The sequence below is a fragment of the Vanacampus margaritifer genome, chromosome 7, assembly GCF_051991255.1.
Source record: "Vanacampus margaritifer isolate UIUO_Vmar chromosome 7, RoL_Vmar_1.0, whole genome shotgun sequence".
In the NCBI taxonomy this organism is placed as follows: domain Eukaryota; kingdom Metazoa; phylum Chordata; class Actinopteri; order Syngnathiformes; family Syngnathidae; genus Vanacampus; species Vanacampus margaritifer.
In genome coordinates, this window is record NC_135438.1 from 5650464 (window position 1) to 5674080 (window position 23617).

Here is a 23617-nt window from a genome sequence, read left to right on the forward strand (position 1 = left end):
AAATCCTATGGAGGAGTGCCAAAGACGTTAAAAGACGTTTTTTTTTTAAAACAGAGGTGAAACTAACCATTTTCTATTGTTGATTACTGAAAAACGGAATAAGGTAGAAACAAACTTTTTTTTCTGATGAAAGATGAGAGTCCAATCTTTCATTTGGTAGTATGTGTGTTTCCATAGTCCAAACACATAATTTTCTGTGGACCTTGAAAGATCAGTCAAAAATGCTTAAATCGGCTGGCACCCACGGCATCCCTTTTCTCCAAACGTCTGGCAGTCAAAGAGTTAAAGGTGTTATTTGTACATGAAAAATAATGACGTTATCAAATTCATGATAGACCCAAAAATATGAACTTTATATTGCTTGTCAAAGACAAAAGAAGGACAAAGTGAAATCCGTTGCTCGGAGCCCCTGCGCTCCCTTCGTGTTGCGATGATGCTTTGTCCTGGGAAGTTTGTTACTTCGAATTAGCCGGCTCTTTTGTCTTCCTGGCATGTCACATCCAATCAAAAGGAGCACCCGCTAGGACAGGAGGGCTGCTGTGTTCATTGGGTATACAGAACCAACACTGGGAGGAAATGATCCACCTCCGACGGATTGGGAGTTGTCACCTCGGTACCACCTTGATAAGAAGACACGGTGGCTCCCTAGTCACCCGCTGCTGGAGGAGGTCCGGGCACGGCGGCATACATTAGTGTCCCCTCCCATGTCTGTTCATGGGCTATGGCACAAAAGGCCCGCTTCCTTTCATGTGCTGCCTTTGGTTGGAGATAATCCTTGTGTGAACGCCTCAACCCCGCAGCTCTTTGATCAGGTCACAGAGGTTTCAGGAGTGAGCGTTGTAGTCACTCACAACTCATTTTCCGGGACTGTTGAGGTGAGCTCCTCACCGCTCCTGACATGCGGGTTACAGGAAAACCGTTCATGATGGGGCCCACGACTAATTAGATGAATAATTTAAAAGGTTTTGGCTCCAAATGTGCCAAACGTTATCGTGTCAAAGGCGGTTGTCACTACAAGCATTAGTTGAGAAGCTTTCAGTTTTCTTCCTATTCCATTACGTTATGTGTACAATGTTCCCTCTGCTACTGTACGGTCTTTTGAAGTCATTTACTCAGCATTTTTCTCTGTATTTTTTTTGTTGTTGTAATATTTACTTGAAAAAACCCAATAAAGTTTTTCACTATTAAATTCTAACAAAATTTTACAAGGAGAATTTTGAGTATATTTGACCAGTTTATTTAAATAAAAAAAAAGCTTGGGAGACAGCTACTCTACCACCTGAACCATGCCACACGTGCTATCTGTCACTATACTGCATTGCTGGTGTGTCCAAAATGAGACCAAAAAACTGGTCTTAATTCTGCCTGACTCTATCAATATACTAACACACAGCACAGCAGGAGCGGCATGACTCAAGTGGTAGAGTAGCTGTCTCAACCTGAAAGTTGTGGGTTCGTTATACATTACTTTTTTAAAAAATCTTTTTTTACAGTGATCGACTGTTAACATTAATAATAATAATATTCCCGATGTAATACTCATGTACAAGGAGTCCTCAAGTTACGGCAAAGTTCCGTTCCTACGCTGGCGATGTAACCCGAATTTCGACTTCAATTCGGATTTCCCCGTTAAAGTCGATATTTACTGGGGTTGTGCCAAAAAAAATCAATTCTCATTTAGTACGATTCAGAATCAATTTTAAATGTCCCAGAATCGATTTTATTTAAATAATTTGATACTGTCTTACCTTTGTTTGTGTGTGCCTTTATTGGGAGCGCTTTTCATGTTGTACCTGATTTGGCCACTTAGGGGCAGTGTGGTTCCACCCGGTCTGATACACTGTTAAGTTGTGGCCACATTAAAGAGTAGAAGGAAAAAGTCACGATCAAGTTATTCTAATAAAAATAGTTTTTTTTGCAGCGTGGAGCCATTCTTTTGAGTGATAAAAGTGCCGCGAGTAGAGCGCTAATAATTAGCGAGTCAGACTGGAGTAGATCATTACGGTTCCCTGAACATCTATAAATCAAAGCAAAAATCATTGTCAATGAAATCATTTTGAATCAAAAATCGTTCTTAATTGAAAATCGATTGTGAATCCAATCGCCCGCCCACTAAAAAAATCAGAATTTAATCGAATTGTGAGACATTCAAAGATTCCCACCCCTAATATTTACATCAAAATATTTTGTACAGTAATTTTAAAAAACATATTTGCGCGACCCGGAAGACTCCGGAACAAAATATTTTGTTTCTGCACGGACATTCATTGCTGACGGACGGCGGAACTGACCCAATTCAAGCTTAAACACGGAAATGTGATGTGCCTGATGGCGAGCTGATGGCTGATGAACGTCCGTTGCTGGAGGCAACAAAAAACACACATTTAAATAACTTTAAAATGGCGTGATTACTGTGGGAAATTAAAGAAAAAGAAGAAAAGGGAGTCACGGGCGCCGTAAAGCCGAAACGACGTAGGTTGCATGCAACGTAGCTCGAGGACTCCCTGTATTATTTGACACAGAATATAAATAAACATGTCCATTGAGTGATTATTTGTCAGAGACGATGTCAAATTAGAATGTCCTTTCCAAGGAGCTCAATACTTTCACTTCCTTCCTCACGTGTCAATAGCAAAGGACGCTCCATTTTAATTAGTGCCATCCTTTTAATGAAATGCTAGCACCTCTACCACCAGACGCCGTCATTGGTGGTGAGGAAAATTAAAGTGATCCAGGACAGATTTGTTATCGAACTGCTTAATTAAAGCCATAGCGGTTGCGGTGGTCACCGACTGACAAAAGGCTGCAAACTGAATTAAAAGCGATGTTCTTTTTAAACATCAGGAACGGTTCGCGCTGACAAGATGAACAGTGTTTGATCTACCAATCAATTAGCACTGGGGGTTGATCAAGTCTTAATTGAGTTGTCCAATTAATTCCAATGAGAGTCGCCTCGTTAATTCCGCTTGCAAATTGGCATGGATGGGAGTCAAAAGTGCTGTCACATTAAAAATATAAACATTTTTACACAGGAACAGACATGAGCAATACTACCGTGCTGCAAGAAATGAAGTGATATGTTGAGAATGAGAAAATTCAGCATTGACTTTACAATTGACTTTTGTAAATATAATGAGCAAAAATCTAGGTTTGCTGATGGTGAAAATGTATATTGATTGAATTTATCGTTAACTCATTTGCTCCCAGATATGTATAAGTACGTTCTATTTCAAATATTACCGGTGTCCCAAAAACGTATTTATACGTTGTTTGTGGGGTTTTATTTTATTTAAATGCTAGAGCATACAGAAGGCTTTGAAGCAGCCTCTGAACTGAAGAGAATGGTTGAAGCAATGGTAATTATTACAAAAAAACGCCCAGCAGGTGGCAGCAGAGTATAAGAGATCAACCAGGGCCATGTTGCAAAGAGCTGTTTTCCCACTGTTTTCAACAGATTTGTGAATAATGATGAAACTTAGCTATATTCTTATGCTAATTGTTGCGAAACGTAAACAGATAGAAAAATACTTTTTTTTCCTGATGAAAGAAGAGACTCTAATCTTTCTTTTGGCAGATTCTAAGTTTTTATAGCATAAGAACACAATATTCTGTGGGCCTTGCAAAATCAGTCCAAATCCAGTAAAACAGCCGGGAGCGAAGGGGGTTGCTTCAGTGAAAATGGCTGGGAGTGAATGAGTTAAGCAAATTGAATCAATTTTATTGCTTTACTTTTTCGAAATCCCCTGAAACAAAATACAAATAAAAATGCAAATTGATTCACCTTGGTGTTCTTCAGTGAGACAAAGACGGAGCTCCTTCACCGTGGCCCGATCCATTGCAGCCTGCACTCGCAGCATGTCCACTTCCTCTTCCAAGCCAGCCCTGCATGAATTGACATCAAAACGTGCCTTTAAAAAATAAAATTCTATCACACGGTATAATGAGACCAGCTTTTCAATTTTCTACAAATGCATCATTGTGATCTCCATTTATGTAGTAACATTTGCTACTGGTTTCCTTTTGAAATCCCCTGATCCGCATCCACCTCCCCAAAGAAAAGATGACATGAAGAAATTAATTAAAGTCTGTTTTATTTATTCACATGGAAATCAAAGTGACAAGTGAGATGAAACGCCAAGGTAGGAGGTCGCCGCGCGGTGTATTTGAGCGCCAACACGCCAGACAATCCAACAAGGAAAGCGTGCCCAATTACCACTCCGCAATTAGCTTGATTCCTGCTAAAGGCTAATTACGCGGCGCCATTCTGGAGACTTTGCACTTTCAAGTTATTATTAGGACACCAAGTGAACGTCTAGCGAGGATACGCACGAGGCCCCGCTGAGACGAGCACACCTGAAGAACACACACCTCGTATCCCCTCCCCTTTGCTGCCGAGCGGAATGGCAGAAACAAGCTAGTGGCATACTACCGTCTGTTAACCTCATTTGCAGAGGGGGGGGGGGGGGGGGAACAAACAAAAACAAATGCCACGAAGAGCCACTCTGCGGAGTTAAAGAGGTCATTTGTGTGAGCGGTGAACAATTGCGATCGCGATGGCAATTAACTAACGAGACAACTTTAATTTTACGGGAGATGTTTTCCCTGCCAAATGTCAGGAAAATGACCTGGGGAAAAGTTATAGCCACTGCACAGGGAAGGGAAATAATTAGCTTTTTAGCCCTCACAGTCCAGTAAACGCCTGGCCTAATGGCTGACCGCAGCTTAAATAAGTACACAAATGACTCTCCCTGAGGGGTGGGGGTGAGGAAGCAGATGGATATGTGTCGCTCCTTTATGGATTTTCCTCCATAAATGAACTCAAGTCGATGAGGCACCAGCGCTGCCTCCTGTGTCCCGCCTGTTAATGGGACAAATGAGCTGAAATATGCAGTAAGTGGAAGATGCCTGTTCCAGCTCATGTTTCTCTCGTATGCACGTCGAGATGCCGGCGTTATTGATGCCGAAGCCAAAATCACATGCAAAACATTCAATTTTGTTAAAGGGTAAGCGTGTTTTTCGTGATGAAGACGGGATTGAATTGCATATATGGATGTTGTTGGCCCAGATCCTCCAGTTTCACTTCAAATCTGGAGTTGGAAACCAAGTGCATTCTTCCCCGGGAATCCTTTATTAGCATGCTGTGCAACTAATGGATTTAACATACAATATATTGGGAAATCAATCCAAGGATATCACGGAAGCTACAAAGGGTACGATGCAAGCACACGAGTAAATCTAGAGAGTTTTTCTTGATGGTTGATTATTGTAGACGTCCAGATCGACCACAAAAATTCCTCATGCAGGTTTTGTGGAATTCTGTACCACCCACCATCTTCTTCCCTAGTCTTAATGGTAATGAAAACCACACTTTGCATTGGGCTGGGTTGAGCAGTGGCTAATTTGCAGGAGAACATCTTTGTGAATAGGAGCCATTTTCCTTCTCTTAAAATAATTTTCAGTTTGATACTAACTGCAGTATGAATTTGTTTGTATCCTTGACACTCTTTCACACAGAGATCTAGGAATAAAAAATCAAAAAAAAAAAACAGCCACATCAGAATAGGATGAGAACATCTTGCCTTGCTTTTCGCAACCGAACCCAGGGAAGGTGAGTATTGCCACAACGGTGTGTGTGCGTGTGTGCTTTTCCACTTGGTGAGAGATGTGTGTACTTTGCGAATCTGCTGTCTGGCCATCGACTTTGTACAAAACTGTCGTCCGGCAGATCAGTAAAAAAAAAGAGGATACAGCAATCCTCCGCCTTTTTCACTGTTCTCTGTTTATGTTTTTATGTCTTCGTAGGATGCCACCAGTTCCCCTGTAAAAATAGGAAAGTAGTACGGTGACAAGCGAGTATCTTGAGGTTACACATTTGGACAGAGTGGCAATCTTGAAATGAGCGCTGATATGAAAAGCCCCAAAGTCCTTACTAAAAGAAATTAAAAAATTGGTGTCAAGGAAGTTTGGTGAAGTGATACATCTTCATCCGAGAGATCTTTGTGGTGGGAGGAGCTAGGTTCAGCTTGGGTTGTTTCAGAGAGCCTTTGCTGTAAATGCCTGCATAGTGCATGCAGATAGTTCAACCCAAGACACGCTTAGGACCGCCCCCTCATTTGAATAACATCTGCAGAATGGAATAAATGAGAGCAGAGCTTTTTTCCCCTAAATTTAATGATTGATATTTAATTCTATTTCTATTTGTTTCCACATTTATTTTTTATATTTAATTGGATTTTTTTCAGTCTTGTTATTTATTTATTTTTATTCATATATATAATTTTTTTTTTTAATTAAAACTTTGTATATCCGTGTTTATTTTTACTTCTATTTATTTGTTTTATTTATTTATTTGGACACTGTTGGTACCACTATTTTTTTCAGCCGATAAAAAAAATATAAACAGTCACATTGGAGTACAAATTGTAGATACATCGGTGCAGTTCTTACCTGGAGGGGTTGTACTGGACTCCTGTACCACGACGGCTTCAAAGGTCAACAACAATCGGAAGATTTACAAGCAAGAACAGATTTTTGCAGAAACCAAACTAAAAGGCAACAGACAGATGCAAGTAGATGCTTGGTGATGTGGTCGACACTTGTAGTGTTTGTGTTTCAAGTTGCTCTTTTGGCCCCATTTTTGAAAAGTATATACAAAAAAAAAAAAAAATCTCCCTCTTGTGGAGCGCTAGAACTTTAGCCCAGAGCAATACCCTCCGTGTCATTTGATCTCAAGTCTACCAAATGCCGCACCACGCACACACCGCCAGTTTCGATCCACAAGGGTGTGCGGCACGGCTGCATCCTTCGCGGCCATTGTGCTCGCGCCTGGAAGAGCACACAGAGCGCTTGCTCGGAAACACAAGAATTCACAAGGAATCAAGGGAAGAAAGTGGAAGGACCTCTGGCATTTCCATTGTTGGAAATATAATCTTGTTTTGAGGGCTGTTGGGGGGGGGGGGGATAGCCCTGTAGTCAAACTTGAGCTGGAGGGCTCCTTGTTCTTGGAGGGTCTCGAGTGGCTGAAATGGGGAGTTCATAGCCCGGCGCTGTATTTTAGATGAGGGGAATGGAAAGCCACTTTCACAATGCCGATTAAAATCTATTTTTTTTTTGGTGATGTTCTTCCTGTATAAAGTGCACAGACAGAGATTGAAGTCGATTTGGTAATTTCCAACCTTCAGGTGTAGTATCAAAGCCGTAACAAAGATGCTTTGCAGTGACAAGTTAAACACTTGACGGTTGCATTTACTTCTTCCCCACTATTGTGTTGACAAAAATTTAATGCGGCACATCCCAATCAGACTGCAGCATGATGAAGGTCCGGTTTTTTGAATGCATATGCATGTTGAGGATATCTGCAGGTGTCCAACTAAAACAAATCAATATTTAACCAAGCATCTTTTCAAGGAGTGAATTCGATTTCTGAATGTGATTTCATTGAAATAAGTGCATTATTTATGTCGTAATTAATTTTTGCTTTGAGAGACGCTAAAACCGGATGGCAACACTGAAGCATGCACATGCAGTATAATTACAAAGTGCAAAGCAACCCCCCCCCCCCCCCCCCAAAAAAAATATAATTAATTTCCCAAATAATTAATGAAGGGCAAAATCCTTAGTAGTCTGATTTAAAAACATGCATAAAACATTCTGTTTGTGTGAGCAAAATATGTCCCTCCTCCAACTCTGCCTGGGGTCCGGGGGGGGGGGGGGCAAAAGACACTCATTACTTGTATTACCTTTTAGCAAATCAAGATGAAACGAGCAGAAATATGAGGAACATGGTGGTAAACTTTATTAAACTTAATTAGAGTCAACGTCGCTCACTGGGGAGGTTCATGTCTGTAATGGTCACCGAGTAAAGGATCTCACACTGCTGCTGCTGCAGTGCAAATCATCTCAAAGGCTTTTTTTTCCCGCCAGTAAACGCTGGCTAATTTATGCTTTGATGTTGTCTGAGTGCAGCATCTTAAGTCTGAGGGTGCACTGCATGTGTTTACTCTACTTATGAGGCCTAAATAATCCCTGCCTCTTTTTACCAACAAACCTTTTACAACAATTAACAAGCACGGACACCGAGTGGAGAAAAGCGCATAATGAGGCAGATAAAAGGATCCCACTGCGGGTTTTTCAAGACCACACTGTCTCTTACTTTCTTACCAGTCAACCATGAGGACATCTCAATGAAAAAAAAAAAAATGAAAAAAAATAATTAGAAAGGGTTGTTGTGCAATTTGACAAAAAAAATTGCCTTTTGCCCCTAAATTGTTAATGGATCATGTTGAAATCAAACATTTTTCCACTTTAATGCACGGTATGTTATGACATTCTGATATGTCAAACAAGTATATAAAAAAAATCTTTCAGGATGAGGGCATGATACAAGTATGAACATAGATGCGTTTTCTCGTGAAATAAATATATAACATTTTTAGACCACTAGAAAATACTATGAACCAGCCATTTTCACTGAAGCAACCCCAATCGCTCCCGGCTGTTTTACTGGATTTTGACTGATTTTTCAAGGCCCGCAGAATATTCTGTTCTATCGTTACAAAAACATGGAACCTATCAAAAGACTTCTTTCTTCAGGAAAAAAAAAAGTATATTTCTATCTTGTTTCCGTTTTGCAGCAATTAACATTAGAATATAGCTAAGTTTCATCATTATTCACAAATCTGTTTAGAACTGTGGGTAAATTAACTTTTTTCAACATGGCCCTGGTTGATTTATTTTACTCTGCTGCCACCTGTTGGCCGTTTTTGTAATTACTACCATTTCTTCACAGGTTCTCTGCAGTTCAGAGGCTGCATCAAAGCATTTTCTTTATGCTCTCGCATTTAAAAAAAACAAACATGTAAAAACATATAAATACGTCTTTGGGACATTTCATTTAAAATAGAACATATTTATATGTTTTTGGGAACACATGAGTTAAGAGCCATTTTATGTGTCATTCAACAAATTCTTGGTAACAAAAGCAAACAACAGAATGACAATTGACGATTCTTGAAAGTTAATCAAGACTCAGTTTCGAGTACTGTTGGGATTGTCGCAGTTTTAAAACGGAAAAATATATTAAAAATCTGAGTCTGCATGTGTGTACCAGGCTTAAGAACTCGCTAGTACTATCCACTGAGAAAGAAATCTTTTAGTGGTAGATCAATTACATTGAAACAGTCCAAACACACAATGGTCCTGGGTGCGGGGAAAAGTTTCTGAGGTCGAAATGCATCATAATTTAGTCGCTGGTCAGACTCAAAGTCAATTAAAGCACACTTTTCACCTCCTCACCCAACCTTGAATTGCAGTGCAAATATTAAAGGAGGAGCTAACCTTCACTTAGCACTGCGAGGGACCCACTGTGCAGGACTTAACCCAGCTGTACTCACAGAGCCAAAGAGTCATTTTGGACCTCTGGAAGGTCTTTTACAAGCGTTGTTTGCGGAAGAGGTGATCTGGAGCATCTGCGCGTAGTCCCACGACAAAGAAGGCTACGAAAACGAAAAGACGAATGGACTGATGAACACCACTGGCATTTAAAGCTTTTAAATGGGTCTTCATTTGGTCCTAAATTCTCAACTAGCGGGAGGTAATTAGCCATTAGTAGATTATTGCCCGACACTTGTACAGCGTAACCTTCACAAGCGTAATCATCATCACACGGTCAACGGAGGAGCAAGCTGTGACGACTTGCCCCACGAGTTATACTTCCTGGAAATTGGGCTGTTTGTGCTTTATGATGGATTAACTTTTGCAAAGACAGATGTGTTTAATAATTTTACTCTGTTCTTATGGCAGTGACAGAACCCAAATTCGTACCTAAGTAGGATCGTGTTGTAGTCTGGTAGATCTCAGACACTGGGGCGTGACCCAGGCCATTTAGTAACAGGCCCCAGAGATAGATTAAAACGAGGGGTGTCAGGCTTTTTTTTTTTTATTATCGTAGTTAATCGCATGACTTCAATAGTTAACTTGTGATTAATCTGTTCTAAATGTACCAAAAAATATTTTTCTATTGTCACTTTTTTTTTTATTGCTCATGTACTTTTATGACATGTCAAATAATTGTAACATAATTTATTAGGGGTGTCAGGCGATTAAAGTTTTTAATCGTAATTAATTGCATGACTTCAATAGTTAACTAATTTTATCTGTTCTAAATGTGCAATCAAATATTTTTTTCTAAGTTTTCAAACTCTTGTTAGCATAAAAGTGGAAACAAATGCTAAACTAATAGAAATAGGGCTGCATCTTTTAGTCACTGATACAGTAATTTCACAATAATTCATAATCGAGTTAAAATTAAAAAGATATACTGTACTGTAAAAAATGAGTGTGATATTGATCTATGTTGAGGTCATTTTTCTGCCACTAGATAGCATAACTGCATTTGTAAGACATTGGTGGCAGCATTTTTCTTTTTAAGAGCTATCTAATCTTCAACATGAAGCAACTTTAAAATTTTAAAATACAACTTGACCCCAGTCTCCACAAATCTATGCATTATTATTAAATTTATTACTGCTAAATTTTGACGTGGATTGGAATTCCGCTATTAGAGGCTTTTGCAAGTAAGTGGCGGTCATTAATCTCGTGTTAAAAAAAATGGTGGCGTTAAAGGAACATTAAATTAACGCACTCATTTTGACACCCCTAATTAAAACAATAACAATGATAGTTTTCATCTTAACATCCTGATCATGAACGTCCATCAAAACCCGTCCTCGGTGATTACTTTCAGATCAGGAAGATACATCAGCACTGAGGACCGACTGTACTTGGACATGACCAACAAAAGACACCGTGCACTTTGACCACAATTAAGAGTCTCATCCCACTAACCAGGAGCTCCTGGTGATCAAATGTAACCTGACGTTGTAACTGGGCTGACCTGTGAGAGGCTGTGATGTGAAAAGTAAAGTGTAGCTGGCCAGGGGCACATGAAGGGGATCAACACTAAGCCCTAAGGACAGGCAAGCTACACCGTCAGGAAAAGAGGCCGAGCACTCGTCATCCCTCGTGGTTTCCCCTCGCAGGTCAGTTTCAAGGACCCTGCATGTAGCAGCGGGTTTGCCCCCTCCAAGCACTGACCCCCGTTTTTCTCCAGACCATCCAGTGAACTGCTCAGTTCCAGGCAGGCAGGCTGGCGGACGGACATCCCTTAACAGGCAGCATCAGCGGCACTAGGGCTACTAGCCTGTAATTAACTCAGACAGCTCAGGCTTGGAGAGAGGCAGCCGGGCTATATCATAATGAGCTCAGCTGGGATTAGGAGGACAGGGCAGGGGGGTGAGCAGAGGGGAAGCGTGAGGGGGTACCACAATTCTGGCCTCAACCTACACTGCGGCATCGCGGAGGGCCAGGGGGAGCCAACCGGGAAAGACGAGGCGGAAAAGTGAAGAGGAAAGAAAGCGCAGAGGCGCAGGAGAGAGGATGGAGGAGGTGAGGAAAGGTGAAGGCCGGCGGAGACGGGAGGAGCCAAGACGATGGCTTTAGGCCAAGCTTTGTGTGGAGCGTCACGAAGGGTCACCGGTAGTGCTGCACTTACAAGGGCTTCTCGAGATCAAACAAGACAAAAACAGACACACCAAAGGAGGGGTGAAAACCAAAAAGAGGAGAATGGTAGTTAAGTGAATTTCAAATGTTTATGAAGACAAGAGCAGGAAGCATATGCACCATTTTCAGAAGACAGACAGATATTGAAAGTATAGTGCTACCGCGTTCCCCAGACAAGGCACATATTTTACATTACAAAGATCTCATTGCCCCAAAAACAACAAAAAACTTGTATACAATGTCCGAAATAATAATAATCTCATCTCGATTTACACACAAATTCATTTAACGTGAAATCGGGGTCTGTTTAAGTGAACTGATATACTTAACTCATTCACTTCCAGCCATTTTCACTGAAGCAACCCCCTTCGCTCCCGGCTGTTTTATTGGATTTTGACTGATTTTGCAAGGCCCACAGAATATTGTGTTCCATTGCTATAAAACACGGAGTCTACCAAAAGCAAGATTAGAGAGAAATATTATTTTGTAATAACTAGAATTGCTTTAAGCGACCTCTTCAGGTCAGAGGCTGCATCAAAGCCTTCTGTATGCTCTAGACTTAAAAAAAAAGAAAAAGAAAAGAAAAACATAAAAAACGTATACATACGTTTTTGGGACCATGGCAATATTTAAAACTTTTTTTTTTAAATATATTTTTGGGAACAAATGAGTTAACTGGTGGAAACCATACTGTTTGACGAATTTCAACAGGTAGAAAGAAAAACTAATTGCATTTGCCTAGTGTAGGGGTGTCAAACTCATATTAGCTCAGGGGCCATATGGAGGAAAATATAATAACGTGTGGGCCGCACAGGTAAAATCATGGTATATAAATTGAAAACAATTGGCCTCAGTTATACACAGATTTTCAGAAGAAGTGAAATCATTTTGCATGGCACACTTTATAATCTCACAAAATGGTTTACTGTACAAGATGGCAATCTTGTAATAATTGCGCAAAAAAAAAAAAACGGTTTCATAATAGACAACCATTTTCAAATGATCTCCACTTTGTGTTTATGGCTGAGTTCTGTTCATACAGCGGAAAATGGAAATGTAACCCAAATGAACGCATGCCGGAACGTGTTGTCATAACAACTAACAGAAGATAACGCAGTAGTAAAGTCATGATTAGGTAAGTATTTGGGTATAAACCCTACCCAAAAAATTAATTAATAAATACGCAAAATAACCGCTAAGGGTAATATTTTAGAGCCGTGTGATATTACCATCTGCGGTCGAAAGAGAAGAAAAATGTTGAAATTGGACCCAATTGTCTGTGTTGGGTGGCTGTATCGAGCTGAAGATCAATCTGGTGGTTTGTTGCGAGGCATTCGGGTTTGGATGGCATTTTTAATTGTTCAAAAAGAAAACCACATTCAATAATTTTCCAAGGTTCATCAACTGATTCGTAGCGGATAAAGAGAACTATAGGTGTGAAAACACTTTTGGTGAGACCACGCCATTTGTATCCGCTGCGCTTTCATGTGTGAATATTTGGGTGGCCAATTTAACAAATGAGGAGAGTCTAATGATTTTACTCTGACCCCCGCTGTTGGGTAATGATGTAACGGACTGAGGGGATGCTGTGAAGTTGGGAAGGTCACAGTGAATCAAAAAAAAAAATATATATATATAAGAAATGTGTCAGTATCCTCACGGTGGTGCAGATACAGAAAAGTGTGTCAAGTACTTAGAAAGTGACTTACTTTTCAAGAGTGAGTTTCCGGGTGAGGTTTTTGAAGTAGGCGAGTTCGTTCCACACGGCATCGCTGTTCTCTTGTCTTAACTGCCAGGGCTCGGCGCGCGGCATCCTTCCATGTGGCCTTAAGTAGATAGACACTTTTCAAGTAATCAATCAATTATGGGATACCCCCCTGAGTTCCTGCCTGGGAAATAAAGTGCTGAATATGCCACAATTTATTTAATTCTAATGAAGACCTATGGGATTAATTACAGTGGAGCATTAAAAAATTATGGCCCAATAGCTATAGATCTCATTTGGAGTCCAACCCATTTTTTTTCCAGAAACAGTTCCAGCCATTTTAACACATTATTTCACCACTCCCAGCCATTTTCACCGAAGCAACTCCCTTCGCTCCCAACTTTTTTACTGGATTTTGACTGATTTTGCAAGGCCCACAGAATATTGTGTTCTATTGCTATAAAAACATGGAACCTACTAAACGAAAATATATTTGTATCTGTTTCAGTTTTGCAGCAATTAGCATTAGAATATAGCTACATTTCATAATTATTCACATTCCTGGTAAAAACACTGTCAAAAAGAGCTTGTTGCAACATGGCCATGGCTGATCTCTTATACTCTGCTGCCACCTGCTGGCCTTTATTTTTTTATTATTATTTTTTCAAATAACTACCATTGCATTAAGCCACCTCTTTATGTCAGAGGCTGCACCAAAGCATTCTGTATGCTCTTGCATAAATAAACAAACAAAAAAACATGTAAATATGTTTTTGGGAGTGAAGGTCAAAGTATTAAAAAAAGGTTTTATCCGTTTTGGGGTTTGAATGACGTAATGAGTGTAATACACAAGATGTCAGCGCTTTTAACATCTATGAGATTCATTTTTCAAAAATCGTTTCCAGTTTAATACATTTTGTAGAAACTTTATTTGTACGTACTTGTACTTGCCATTACAGTCCGGGGTCCTTTTAAACTTTGGACAAAATCTTGTATAAAGTCTTCCCAGAAGAGCAGAGGCCATTATACAGTTATTAAAAGAGGGGAAGTGCCATATCGTCTACTTTTTACTTCCTGTAGGTGTAATGGCAAAGTGTCTCAGTTAATTTGTTGTATTATACATAGTGCAAGGCTTATGGAATACAGAGATATACATATGAAAAGCGAGTATTACACTATGGGGATAATGGCTGGTATTGCACATTACCTTGCCGCCGTCGGCCAATTCGCAAGGGGGTAAAACGAGGCCCTTCGCCGCACTCTGTTTTCGTTATCCTGCCCGATTTAGCCGTATTCAAATGAGCAGCCTTGACTTTCACATTTGAGTGGCAAATCATGTAGCCATCGATGTATTTGTTAAAGCCCAGGGGCGCTGCCTTGCACGGCCACACAGCAAAGCATTCCCAGTGCACCTTGAAAATGTAAATAATGGCTTTCGTGCACACATGCAAACAAGGGTTTTGAAATGTACACCTGACTTATAAATACTTAATGACATTTGGTGTTTTGTCTTCAGTAGCTGGCTCAAACACTGAACTGACACACAAACAAACACACGCGGTTCCCCAATCAGTCTTTGCCCGAAGTATTCAATTCCAATTAGCCTTTCATTTGCAAACTAAAATGGCTTTTAGGGAGGAATTTGCAGATTGGAAAGGAGAACAGGATTTTTGTGCCCTCGCAAGCAACTCTTCGACCCCAAACGCGCGCACTCGGCTTTCCCATTTCCACCTAATCGATGCCGTACAAGTGCTGAAAGTGGACGCTTGGGCCTCCAAATTTGAATTGTCATAGCATTTGTCACAAGAGGTCAAGCTCGGGAAAAGTCAAAAGCACTCTCAGCATGTGTTTAGCTTTTTCTTTGGCTTTTTGAAACACAGAAATATGGCTGTATCTTTTAGTTATTGATACAGTAATTTCATAATAATTAATAAAATTGAGTTAAAATCAAAAATATGTACTGTACTGTAAAAAACGAGTGTGATATTGATTTGTGTTGATGTCATTTTTCTGCCCCTAGATGGCATTATTGCATTTCTAAGACGTTGGTGACAGCTCAGTGCATTTTTCTTTTCATAATAAGAGCTAGCTTTCCATTGTTGTTATTTACAATTGTGAAGTTCTTCCATCATACTGGATGTTTAAGATTCCACTTAAAGTCAAGATGGTGGACATCAATCATTATTGGCCATGTAAATGCTGCCATGCTATGCTAATGCTAGTTAAATAGGGCCCTTGGCGGCTACTGTGGAATGGTGAACGTTTTCATTTAATACAGGTAATTTGGATCCCTTGAACCTTTAATTTAGTGCGTGTCATGTATGCCCCCCACTTAGCAAATAATCTCATTCTATAGTCACAGTGAATTTGGCTTCTATACTACCTGAACAGTGATTTCAATTCCCTCCATGTGAGATTTAGGTGCGTTCTAAAGAAACGCAAGATGCTTTATTAAGTCACAGTAAAGCTTTATACATTTTAATTTGTTTAGAGTGCTCCTAAAAGCTGTTGAACACTGAGCCATGAGAGAGCTATCGTCTTCAGGCCTCAGTGCTTCCCCCCTACGGTATCCGAGTTTCCATTATTAAGCAGGGGGAAACGAAGAGAACTTTTCCACGCCGCTACGGCTAATTGCTCTGATTCAGGGGGAATCTGTTTATGGGCGCAGCTTTGATCAGAGTACGGATGCTTTAATAACCTTTAATTTTATTTGCCCCCCCCCCCCCTCCAGCCCACCATCACACCCAGTATGATTAAAAAACTTTTTCCCATCTCTAATATAAACAGGAAGTCGGCTTTTCCCTGCTCTCGACCATGCTGTTTTGTAAAAATATGTGGGTAATGTTGAATGGCAGGGAGGCTTCACCGGGACTGATGGGCTGCACAATGTCTGCATGCTAATGAGACAACAAATTTCATGCCTGCTTTATGATTGGTTGGCTCTTCAATGTTGGGCCGGACTGGTTCTCTCATTGGTGATGGATGTCACTCAGCAACATGAATGGATCACTTGAAAACTTGACTATTTTGTAGTTTTACAACAACGTTCACAGTGATGAGCTAAAGTTTAACGTTATCATCAACTTTGTTTTGATTACAAGATGGTTCGGTCAAAAGTTTCCTACATGTTGATAAATCACCTCTTTTGCAACCGTGTCTCAATGTTCACTTAGACCAGGGGTGGGCAAACTCCGTCCTCGAGCGCCGGAGTAACGCACGTTATAGATGTTTCCCTTTCTCCAACACAGCTGGTATATGATCAGCTCATCAGCAAGCTCTGCATAAGCCTGATATCGATCCTGTTTATTGGAATCAGCTTGTGTTGGAAGAGGAAACCTCCAAAACCTGCGCATCCCTGACTTGGACTGACTTCATGAAAACAATGAAAATGAGTCTGTTTTTCATACTTTTTCTGAAAAATAGTTAGGAGTGTGTTTTGAAAAGTCTCTAAATATAGCGACCAAAATGCTAAGGTGGCAATGCTGACTCTGCTTTTGTTAAGTAGCTCCTCTATACATACAGCCAGCATTAAATTATGGAAGCCGTTAACTCTTTGACTGCCAGACGTTTTCAGAAAAGGGATGCCGTGGGTGCCAGCTGATTTAAGCATTTTTGACTGATCTTTCAAGGTCCACAGAAAAATAAGTGTTTGGACTATGGAAACGCACATACTACCAAATGAAAGATTGGACTCTCATCTTTCATCAGAAAAAAAAGTTTGTTTCTACCTTATTCCGTTTTTCAGTAATCAACAATAGAAAATGGTTAGTTTCACTTCTGTTTTAAAAAAAAAACGTCTTTTAACGTCTTTGGCACTCCTCCATAGGATTTTACTAAACGCTATTTAACGTTTTTGGCAGTCAAAGAGTTAGGAAAAGAAAAGAAAAAAGAAAAGAAAAATCACTGATGAATAACGTTTGAGTCACCCAGGCCTACTTCAATGCGACAAAGCAAATTATCCTAAATCTAGGCATAAGATGTGTAAATTGAAATAGTTTCAAGTACATCATTGATCGGCATTAACATTATATGTTATATTCAATGTCTACCCCCCCCCATGCATTTCAATTAAATTGAATTGTCATAGAGTAAATACAAATGTTGTTTAAATAGATATTTTGCTCTATCTTCTGATCGAATTGGTGATCGATTTTGTTTTTTTACGCTCATCATTGATCGACCGAAAAATCCTGATTGTGTAAAGGATTCAAACATATTTTTGAGTCAGATGTATATAAAGTATATACAGTAAGTGCGAACAAGGAATGATTGGAAACTGCAAAGATTAATTTTTTACTTTTGTAGTTCAAATTTTGAGTAATTTTCCATCACTGGGCTTCCGTACGCAGTGGATGAACCAGCTTGATCTTATGTTGTTAGCATTGTTTTTAGCTTTAGCATTCCCAAGCAACATAAAATGTCATTTTCAATCCGTGTAAGTGTCTCAACTGGAACAGCAATGACTGAAACACACCTGAGTTGACATTTAAAAAATAGCACTTCAATAATTGTGTAGTATAAGACCAGGTTACGTCCACATTTCAATAGTTTGCCATTTTTTTTACCGTGATACAATTACATAACGGCCTTGTGAAAAACGTGTGGCCAAAGCGGTGCCTTTTGTTCTCACCGCGCTGAGCTGACGTGAGCCAGGGCGCTCAGCACGCTTGCCGCACTTTCTCACGGGCTCACGTTGCACCGCTGTTTTCTTTAATTAACCCGGAGAGAAAACAGCTGACGGGGGCCGCACTTAAGCTCCCATTCAGCCGCCACCCATGTGCACTCGTACATGCATTTTTAAACAGCCTTAGTGAATGAATGGGGATAACAATACCCACTTATTAATGATATTTTGACACTTTGTTAAAAAAAAAAAGATTCCTGTGGTTTCCTGTTGAAGTTAGCAGGAAGTGGCCCTCTCTCTTTCCTCCGCACCTTGCACCCTGCAGGAGTAGACACCTCCAGCCTCTGGCTCTCACATCCTAATGAACGGCGAGGAAGGAGAGACGGCGGAGTACGCACTTGGCACAAAACGCCTCAAATTGAGTTGGCTTAAAATTGGCAAGCTTTTCTAAGGGAGCGGTAGGAATTTGTGCACACCTTGTCTCAAATACTAAACTCTGGCCCTGTCAAACGCCATGTGAGAGGAGGGGTTAGTATGTGTATGTATGCTATAATAATAATAATAAAATAAAAATAAAAAATAAAATAATAATACATCGGATTCATATAACGCTTTTCTAGACACTCAAAGACGCTTTACAACGGAATTTACGAAAGTTAAATCATTCCAAAACATTTTCCACCATTAATGTGGCCTATAGTGTAAAACTCCATATAAAAATGTATTAAATATTTCAGAGGGGAAGTCAAAATAAACTGAGATAATGTAGTTGCACAAGCGTGCACACCCTGACATAACTGGGTGTGTGGCTATGTTCAGTATTAACCAATCATGTTCAAACTCATCTTAAATGGGAGTGAGCACACACTTGCCACCATGTAAAGCATCTCCGATTAACACCAAATAAAGTTCAGCTGTTCTAGTCGGCTTTTCCCAACTTTATGTTGGAAAAGGTTTTGAAATGATTGGAATGAAATTCCACTCCTTTGTCACCCTCTAGTGTAGCGGTGTCAAACTCATATTAGCTCAGGGGCAGCATGGAGGAAAATATATTACTAAGTGGGCCGGATCGTTAAAATAATGGTATATAACTTAAAAATAATTACCGCCAATTATACGCAGATTTTTACTATTTTTGGGCCAGCCCTAAATTACGGAGCTCAACTGTAATCATATTGTTTCAAAAAAATACACAAATGCAAATGAAACTGATGAGTTCCAGACGTGTTAAATCTACCTGTTTTGCATATATATTGTTCCCACAATGCATTTTGTGGCGCAGTTAATAAAGTTATAAGGACATTAATCCTTGTCATATGAATTTGTGTTACCAGTGGCAATAATTGAATTTATGTCGTATTTAACACGTTTATGTCAGTCTATGATTAAATTTTTTATTTTTTTTTTAAACAAAAACCGTAACTAAGTTGTGTGTAAAATAATTACATTCAGGATGATCTCGTGTACAAGTTGCATTGCTCATCTGAGGACTGCTTGTGAAATCACGTATTTATATGTTTTGATTGTGGCCGGCTGATTAGTTGGTGCGACATTATAATTATTATTATTTTTTTTACTTTACAAAATCGTTTCGCGGGCTGGATTAAACCCTTTTGCCGGTCATACGTATGTTTGACACCCCTGCTTTAGTGCGAACTTTGTTTGCTATGTCAGTGTACAGCATCGTCAAGGTCCTGTACAAAGGATTGTCATGACATGCGTAATTTAATATATATAAAAGATTTTAAAAAAATTAATAATAATAATAATAAAAAAGGTACGCACGTGTCATTCGCTTTCTCCACCGCTTTTAGCTGCTCTTTGACTGCCTTGTAGTTCTTCTGTACTAAAAGAAGTCGTTCACGTCTTCGATTGTGAGCCTCTCTCAATTCTTCGTTCTCCTCAGTCTGTAAGAAACACACATTTAATGAGACGTTAAAGCTTTGTTTGTCATCAATTCCATGTAGAGAGATTGAATTGAGAACTTGTGTCAACTCCGTGGAAATTAACCTTCAAGTTATAAGAATTAAATGTTTTTGAACACTTTTTTTGTTTTTAAATCAGACCAACTTGAAAGTCAACCAGGACCACAGTGTTGGACTTCGGCGATGTCCCAGTACTTAAAACTTGGTGAGCGCACAGTAGGTTGCGTTGTTAGCACTACGGTTGACAGCTATTAAAACACAGCCAGATCGGACTCCTGATTTAAAAAGGAGGAGTAAGAGAAGACAACATATGGATTTTTCTTGTCAGGAGAGGCCCTTCCCGCCTCCTCCCCATCGCTCTGACCTTAACAGTGAGGGCGAGCGAGAAAACACTTTCGGCGGACAGGACGAACCGGGGGCTTCGAGTGAAAGGAGAGAGCAGCGTCTGGTGAAAACAGAGAAATTAGAAGGAGAAGAAAGTGAGTGCAGCAAAAGGGAAAGTGAAAGGAAGAGGGTGTGAGGGTGGTGGGTTTGAGGGGTGCACGGGGGCGAGGGTGGGGGGGGTCGGTTTCTGCTCGAGTGGCCAGGGCTTGGGAGAGTTGTCTTTCTGAAGGGAAGGAGCTTGTTTACTGCTGATATGACACGGCTGCCCTGCAGAGAGGGAAATGCGAGCCCTCAGCCCTGTTATTATTAACAAGGACAAAGAGAACAGAGAGAGCCCACACAAACATGCACCGGACAGCAAGTGCACGCACACACACACACGCGCGCGCAAACAAGAGACTGCCAATGACAAGTATGGATTTTCCCTAGCGTGGATTATTCACAGAGGACATCTGCAAGACATCCTCTACCCCTTCAAGCAGCCCACAACCTCTCAAAAACAAAGCGCTAATGAAAGGGTCCAGGGTCGGGGCAGTGCTACTAACTGGCGGTGCGGTGACCAAGGAAGGGGGGGGGGGGGGATGACGCACAGGAGGATGGAACAAGTGGCAGGGCATTAGCCACATCATGGATTCCCAGGCTTCTTATAGCACTTCCTTCCCATGGGCGGCCCGACTCGGTTATCAGGCCACAGCCCCTTGCCCACAGATCAATACGCAGCCCATGTGGTGGACGTTCTCAAGCTGAAAAATAATTACACAGCAACAAGCCACTGTTTGCTTGAAAGTGAAAACAATGAGGATTGTTGTTAGTTTTCCTGCCCGCCGCCGTTTGTTGCGAAGGTCAACATGTCAACGGCACAGCCAGGCGATCCCAATTTGAAAGGCACTGTGTCGGAAAGAGCAACTTTAGAAGACGTGGCCTGGGGTGCAAGACGCTGGAGGCAAGGTCACTTTACGGCAATTTGATGGAGGGCACATTGCTTAACGGGAGATCTAGGCCAGAGGGCCTCAAATGGCGGACCACCATGCCGGATGCTTTTCTACAACGAATACCAAAAACAACCTGGTCCGAATGCCAAGTTTTTGTGATAAAAAAAAAAAAAGAAGAAGACAGAAAATATTTTATTTAAAAATTATTATTATTTTTTTTAATGTTTTCAATGACAGCAAAACCACGATAGAACAGCTGAACTTGTGTTTGGGATTAATCAGTAGTACTTTAAATGGTAGCAGGTGTTTGCTGACTCCCATTAAACAGGTTTTAATGTGACTAGTGAATTCTGAACACAGCTACAACCCCATTAATAAGGTTTTAAGGTGCACACTTCGGCAAACAAATGCCCCCTCCCCCTCTTTTTTATTAATTTTTTGCCCTCCAATTGAGTTATACAGGTTATATGTCGCATTAATGGCGGGAGAACTAGTCAGAAAAACCTAGGGTGTGCAGACTTTTTGTTGTTGTTTATCTCAACTGGAAATGGATGCAGCACTACTATTGAATTGTTTTTTCAAACACTTGTAATTTAACCAGCACATATTTTGAGGGATTTATGTCAGTGAGGAAGGCAAGTGGTGAGGACAGCTAAGGTTGTGTTTTAAATTAAAACTGCTGTCAATTGCTGCTGTCATGGCATTAGCTGAAAAACAACCAAAGAAACAAAAAAAAAAAAAAAAAAAAAACTAAATGGGAAGCTAATCCGGATAAAAGGATATATTTCAGATCAATTAGATCTGATTTATGTTGGCAATTTGTTTTAAATAGGTCATATAACTTAGTCACAAATTTTTTTTTTTTTATATTTACAATTATTTTTAGACATTCATTTATTGTCCGAACTGCTTATCCTCAAATAAAAAAATAAAAAACTGGTAGTTTAGATTATAATAATTATTCAATTCTTTTTAAAACAAATTACAAAAAAAATAATGTTCGTAAAAAAGTCATTTATTTCAAAATAATCTATTTCCAGGCACTTTAGTTCAAAACTAATGTACACACACACTTACAATATAAAGCCAGCTGGGATAGGCTCCAGCACCCCCCGCGACCCTTGTGAGGAAAAGCGGCCAAGAAAATGGATGGATGGATGGATGGATGTTGTTGGAATACTCTCTGTGTCATTTACAGTAATTTCTGGACTATAAGGCGCACCTGACTATAAGCCGCGCTAGCTAAATTTGGGGAATATTCGAGTTTGTTACGCATAAAAAACGCACCCAACTGTAAGCCGCAGGTGTTTTAATGTTACCGCACTGGTGGTACCCGCTACTTTCTATTCCATAACGAGGGCGCAAAATGTCTCGCTCTTGTTCTGTCTTGTTCTATATTTGGGCTCGCTTGGTTTGGTTTGCTCTGCGTGACGCTCTTGCGTTTCCATTACAGTGCACCCCCCTGTGATCTGATGGATAAGCCGCATCTTTGTATTAGCCGCGGGGTGGAATGCAAGTGAAAAAAGTAGCGTCTTATAATCCAGAAATGACTGTAAATCTAAACATTTTGGGATTAATTATACATGCTACACAATACGTACATACACTGTTTCAGATCTCATCTTGAAGAAATTTGGACATGTTTAACTTTATTGAGGAGTCCAAATCCAACAAATACATTTATACATGTAGCGTCTGCCCATATGCACTCAAACCACTAATAAATTCAGTCAGTCTGACAGTCCCACATTTGAGTTGTCAGCCCCCCCCCTCCCCGCGCATTCCTTCACGAAACGCTCCTCAAGCGGTAGATACGTAAATGGCACCATTAACTAAGACAGTCATGCGTGTCGTCTGAATCCAAGCCGAGCATCAGTGTCCGCCTTGGTGCCTGCCAGTGATATTAAGTCAGACACTTCAGATCTGACAAGAAAATGATGTCTAATACGTTCTTGGGATTGTGTTCTAAAGGGAGATGACCTCTGCTTAATCACTTGCTCGCCGGTCAAGCCAAAAGACGGAAAGGATAAAGAGAGGTGAAGCGGAGAACCGCTTCAGGGTATGTCTTAGGTTAACTAAAGCGATTGAAATTATGCTCCATCGATGTAAAATTCATTCTTGGGTGTTTTATTAAGGAAAATGTGTCAGGCTTTGATCAATGTTGAGTGGAACCTCAAAGGTTGAATACAATTTAAGTAGGGCAAATTTTCAAGGGGGGTGAGGATGGACAAACTCGGTTTGGGGATGGTACTATGTAAAAACCTATTGTTGAGGACAATTTGCAAAATTCAGAATGGCTCACTTTCAGACACATTTTCAGATATAGTAAGCTTTACATTCTTGTTCACTTCATATGTGACTAAGGATCCAGAGACCCAACTTTTTTCCAAAAGCAATTAAAAAAAAAAAAAATTGAATCCCATTTTAGTAATTTAGCAATGAAGTTTTTATCAGGTGTTAAAAAAAAAAGAGAGAAAAATCGACTAAA

The 23617-nt window shown here is 40.2% G+C and overlaps 1 protein-coding gene across 1 annotated transcript in view; it reads right to left on the reverse strand.

The window, feature by feature from the left end:
* Positions 1-23617, reverse strand: part of cntln (centlein, centrosomal protein) — a 127407-nt gene that overhangs the window by 66785 nt on the left and 37005 nt on the right. Inside the window, exons 11-13 of the mRNA XM_077571002.1 lie at positions 19674-19795; positions 13269-13385; positions 3782-3882 (exon numbers count right to left, since the gene is read on the reverse strand). Coding sequence (XP_077427128.1) covers positions 3782-3882; positions 13269-13385; positions 19674-19795 — 340 coding nt within the window. The remainder of the gene's footprint in view (positions 1-3781; positions 3883-13268; positions 13386-19673; positions 19796-23617) is intronic.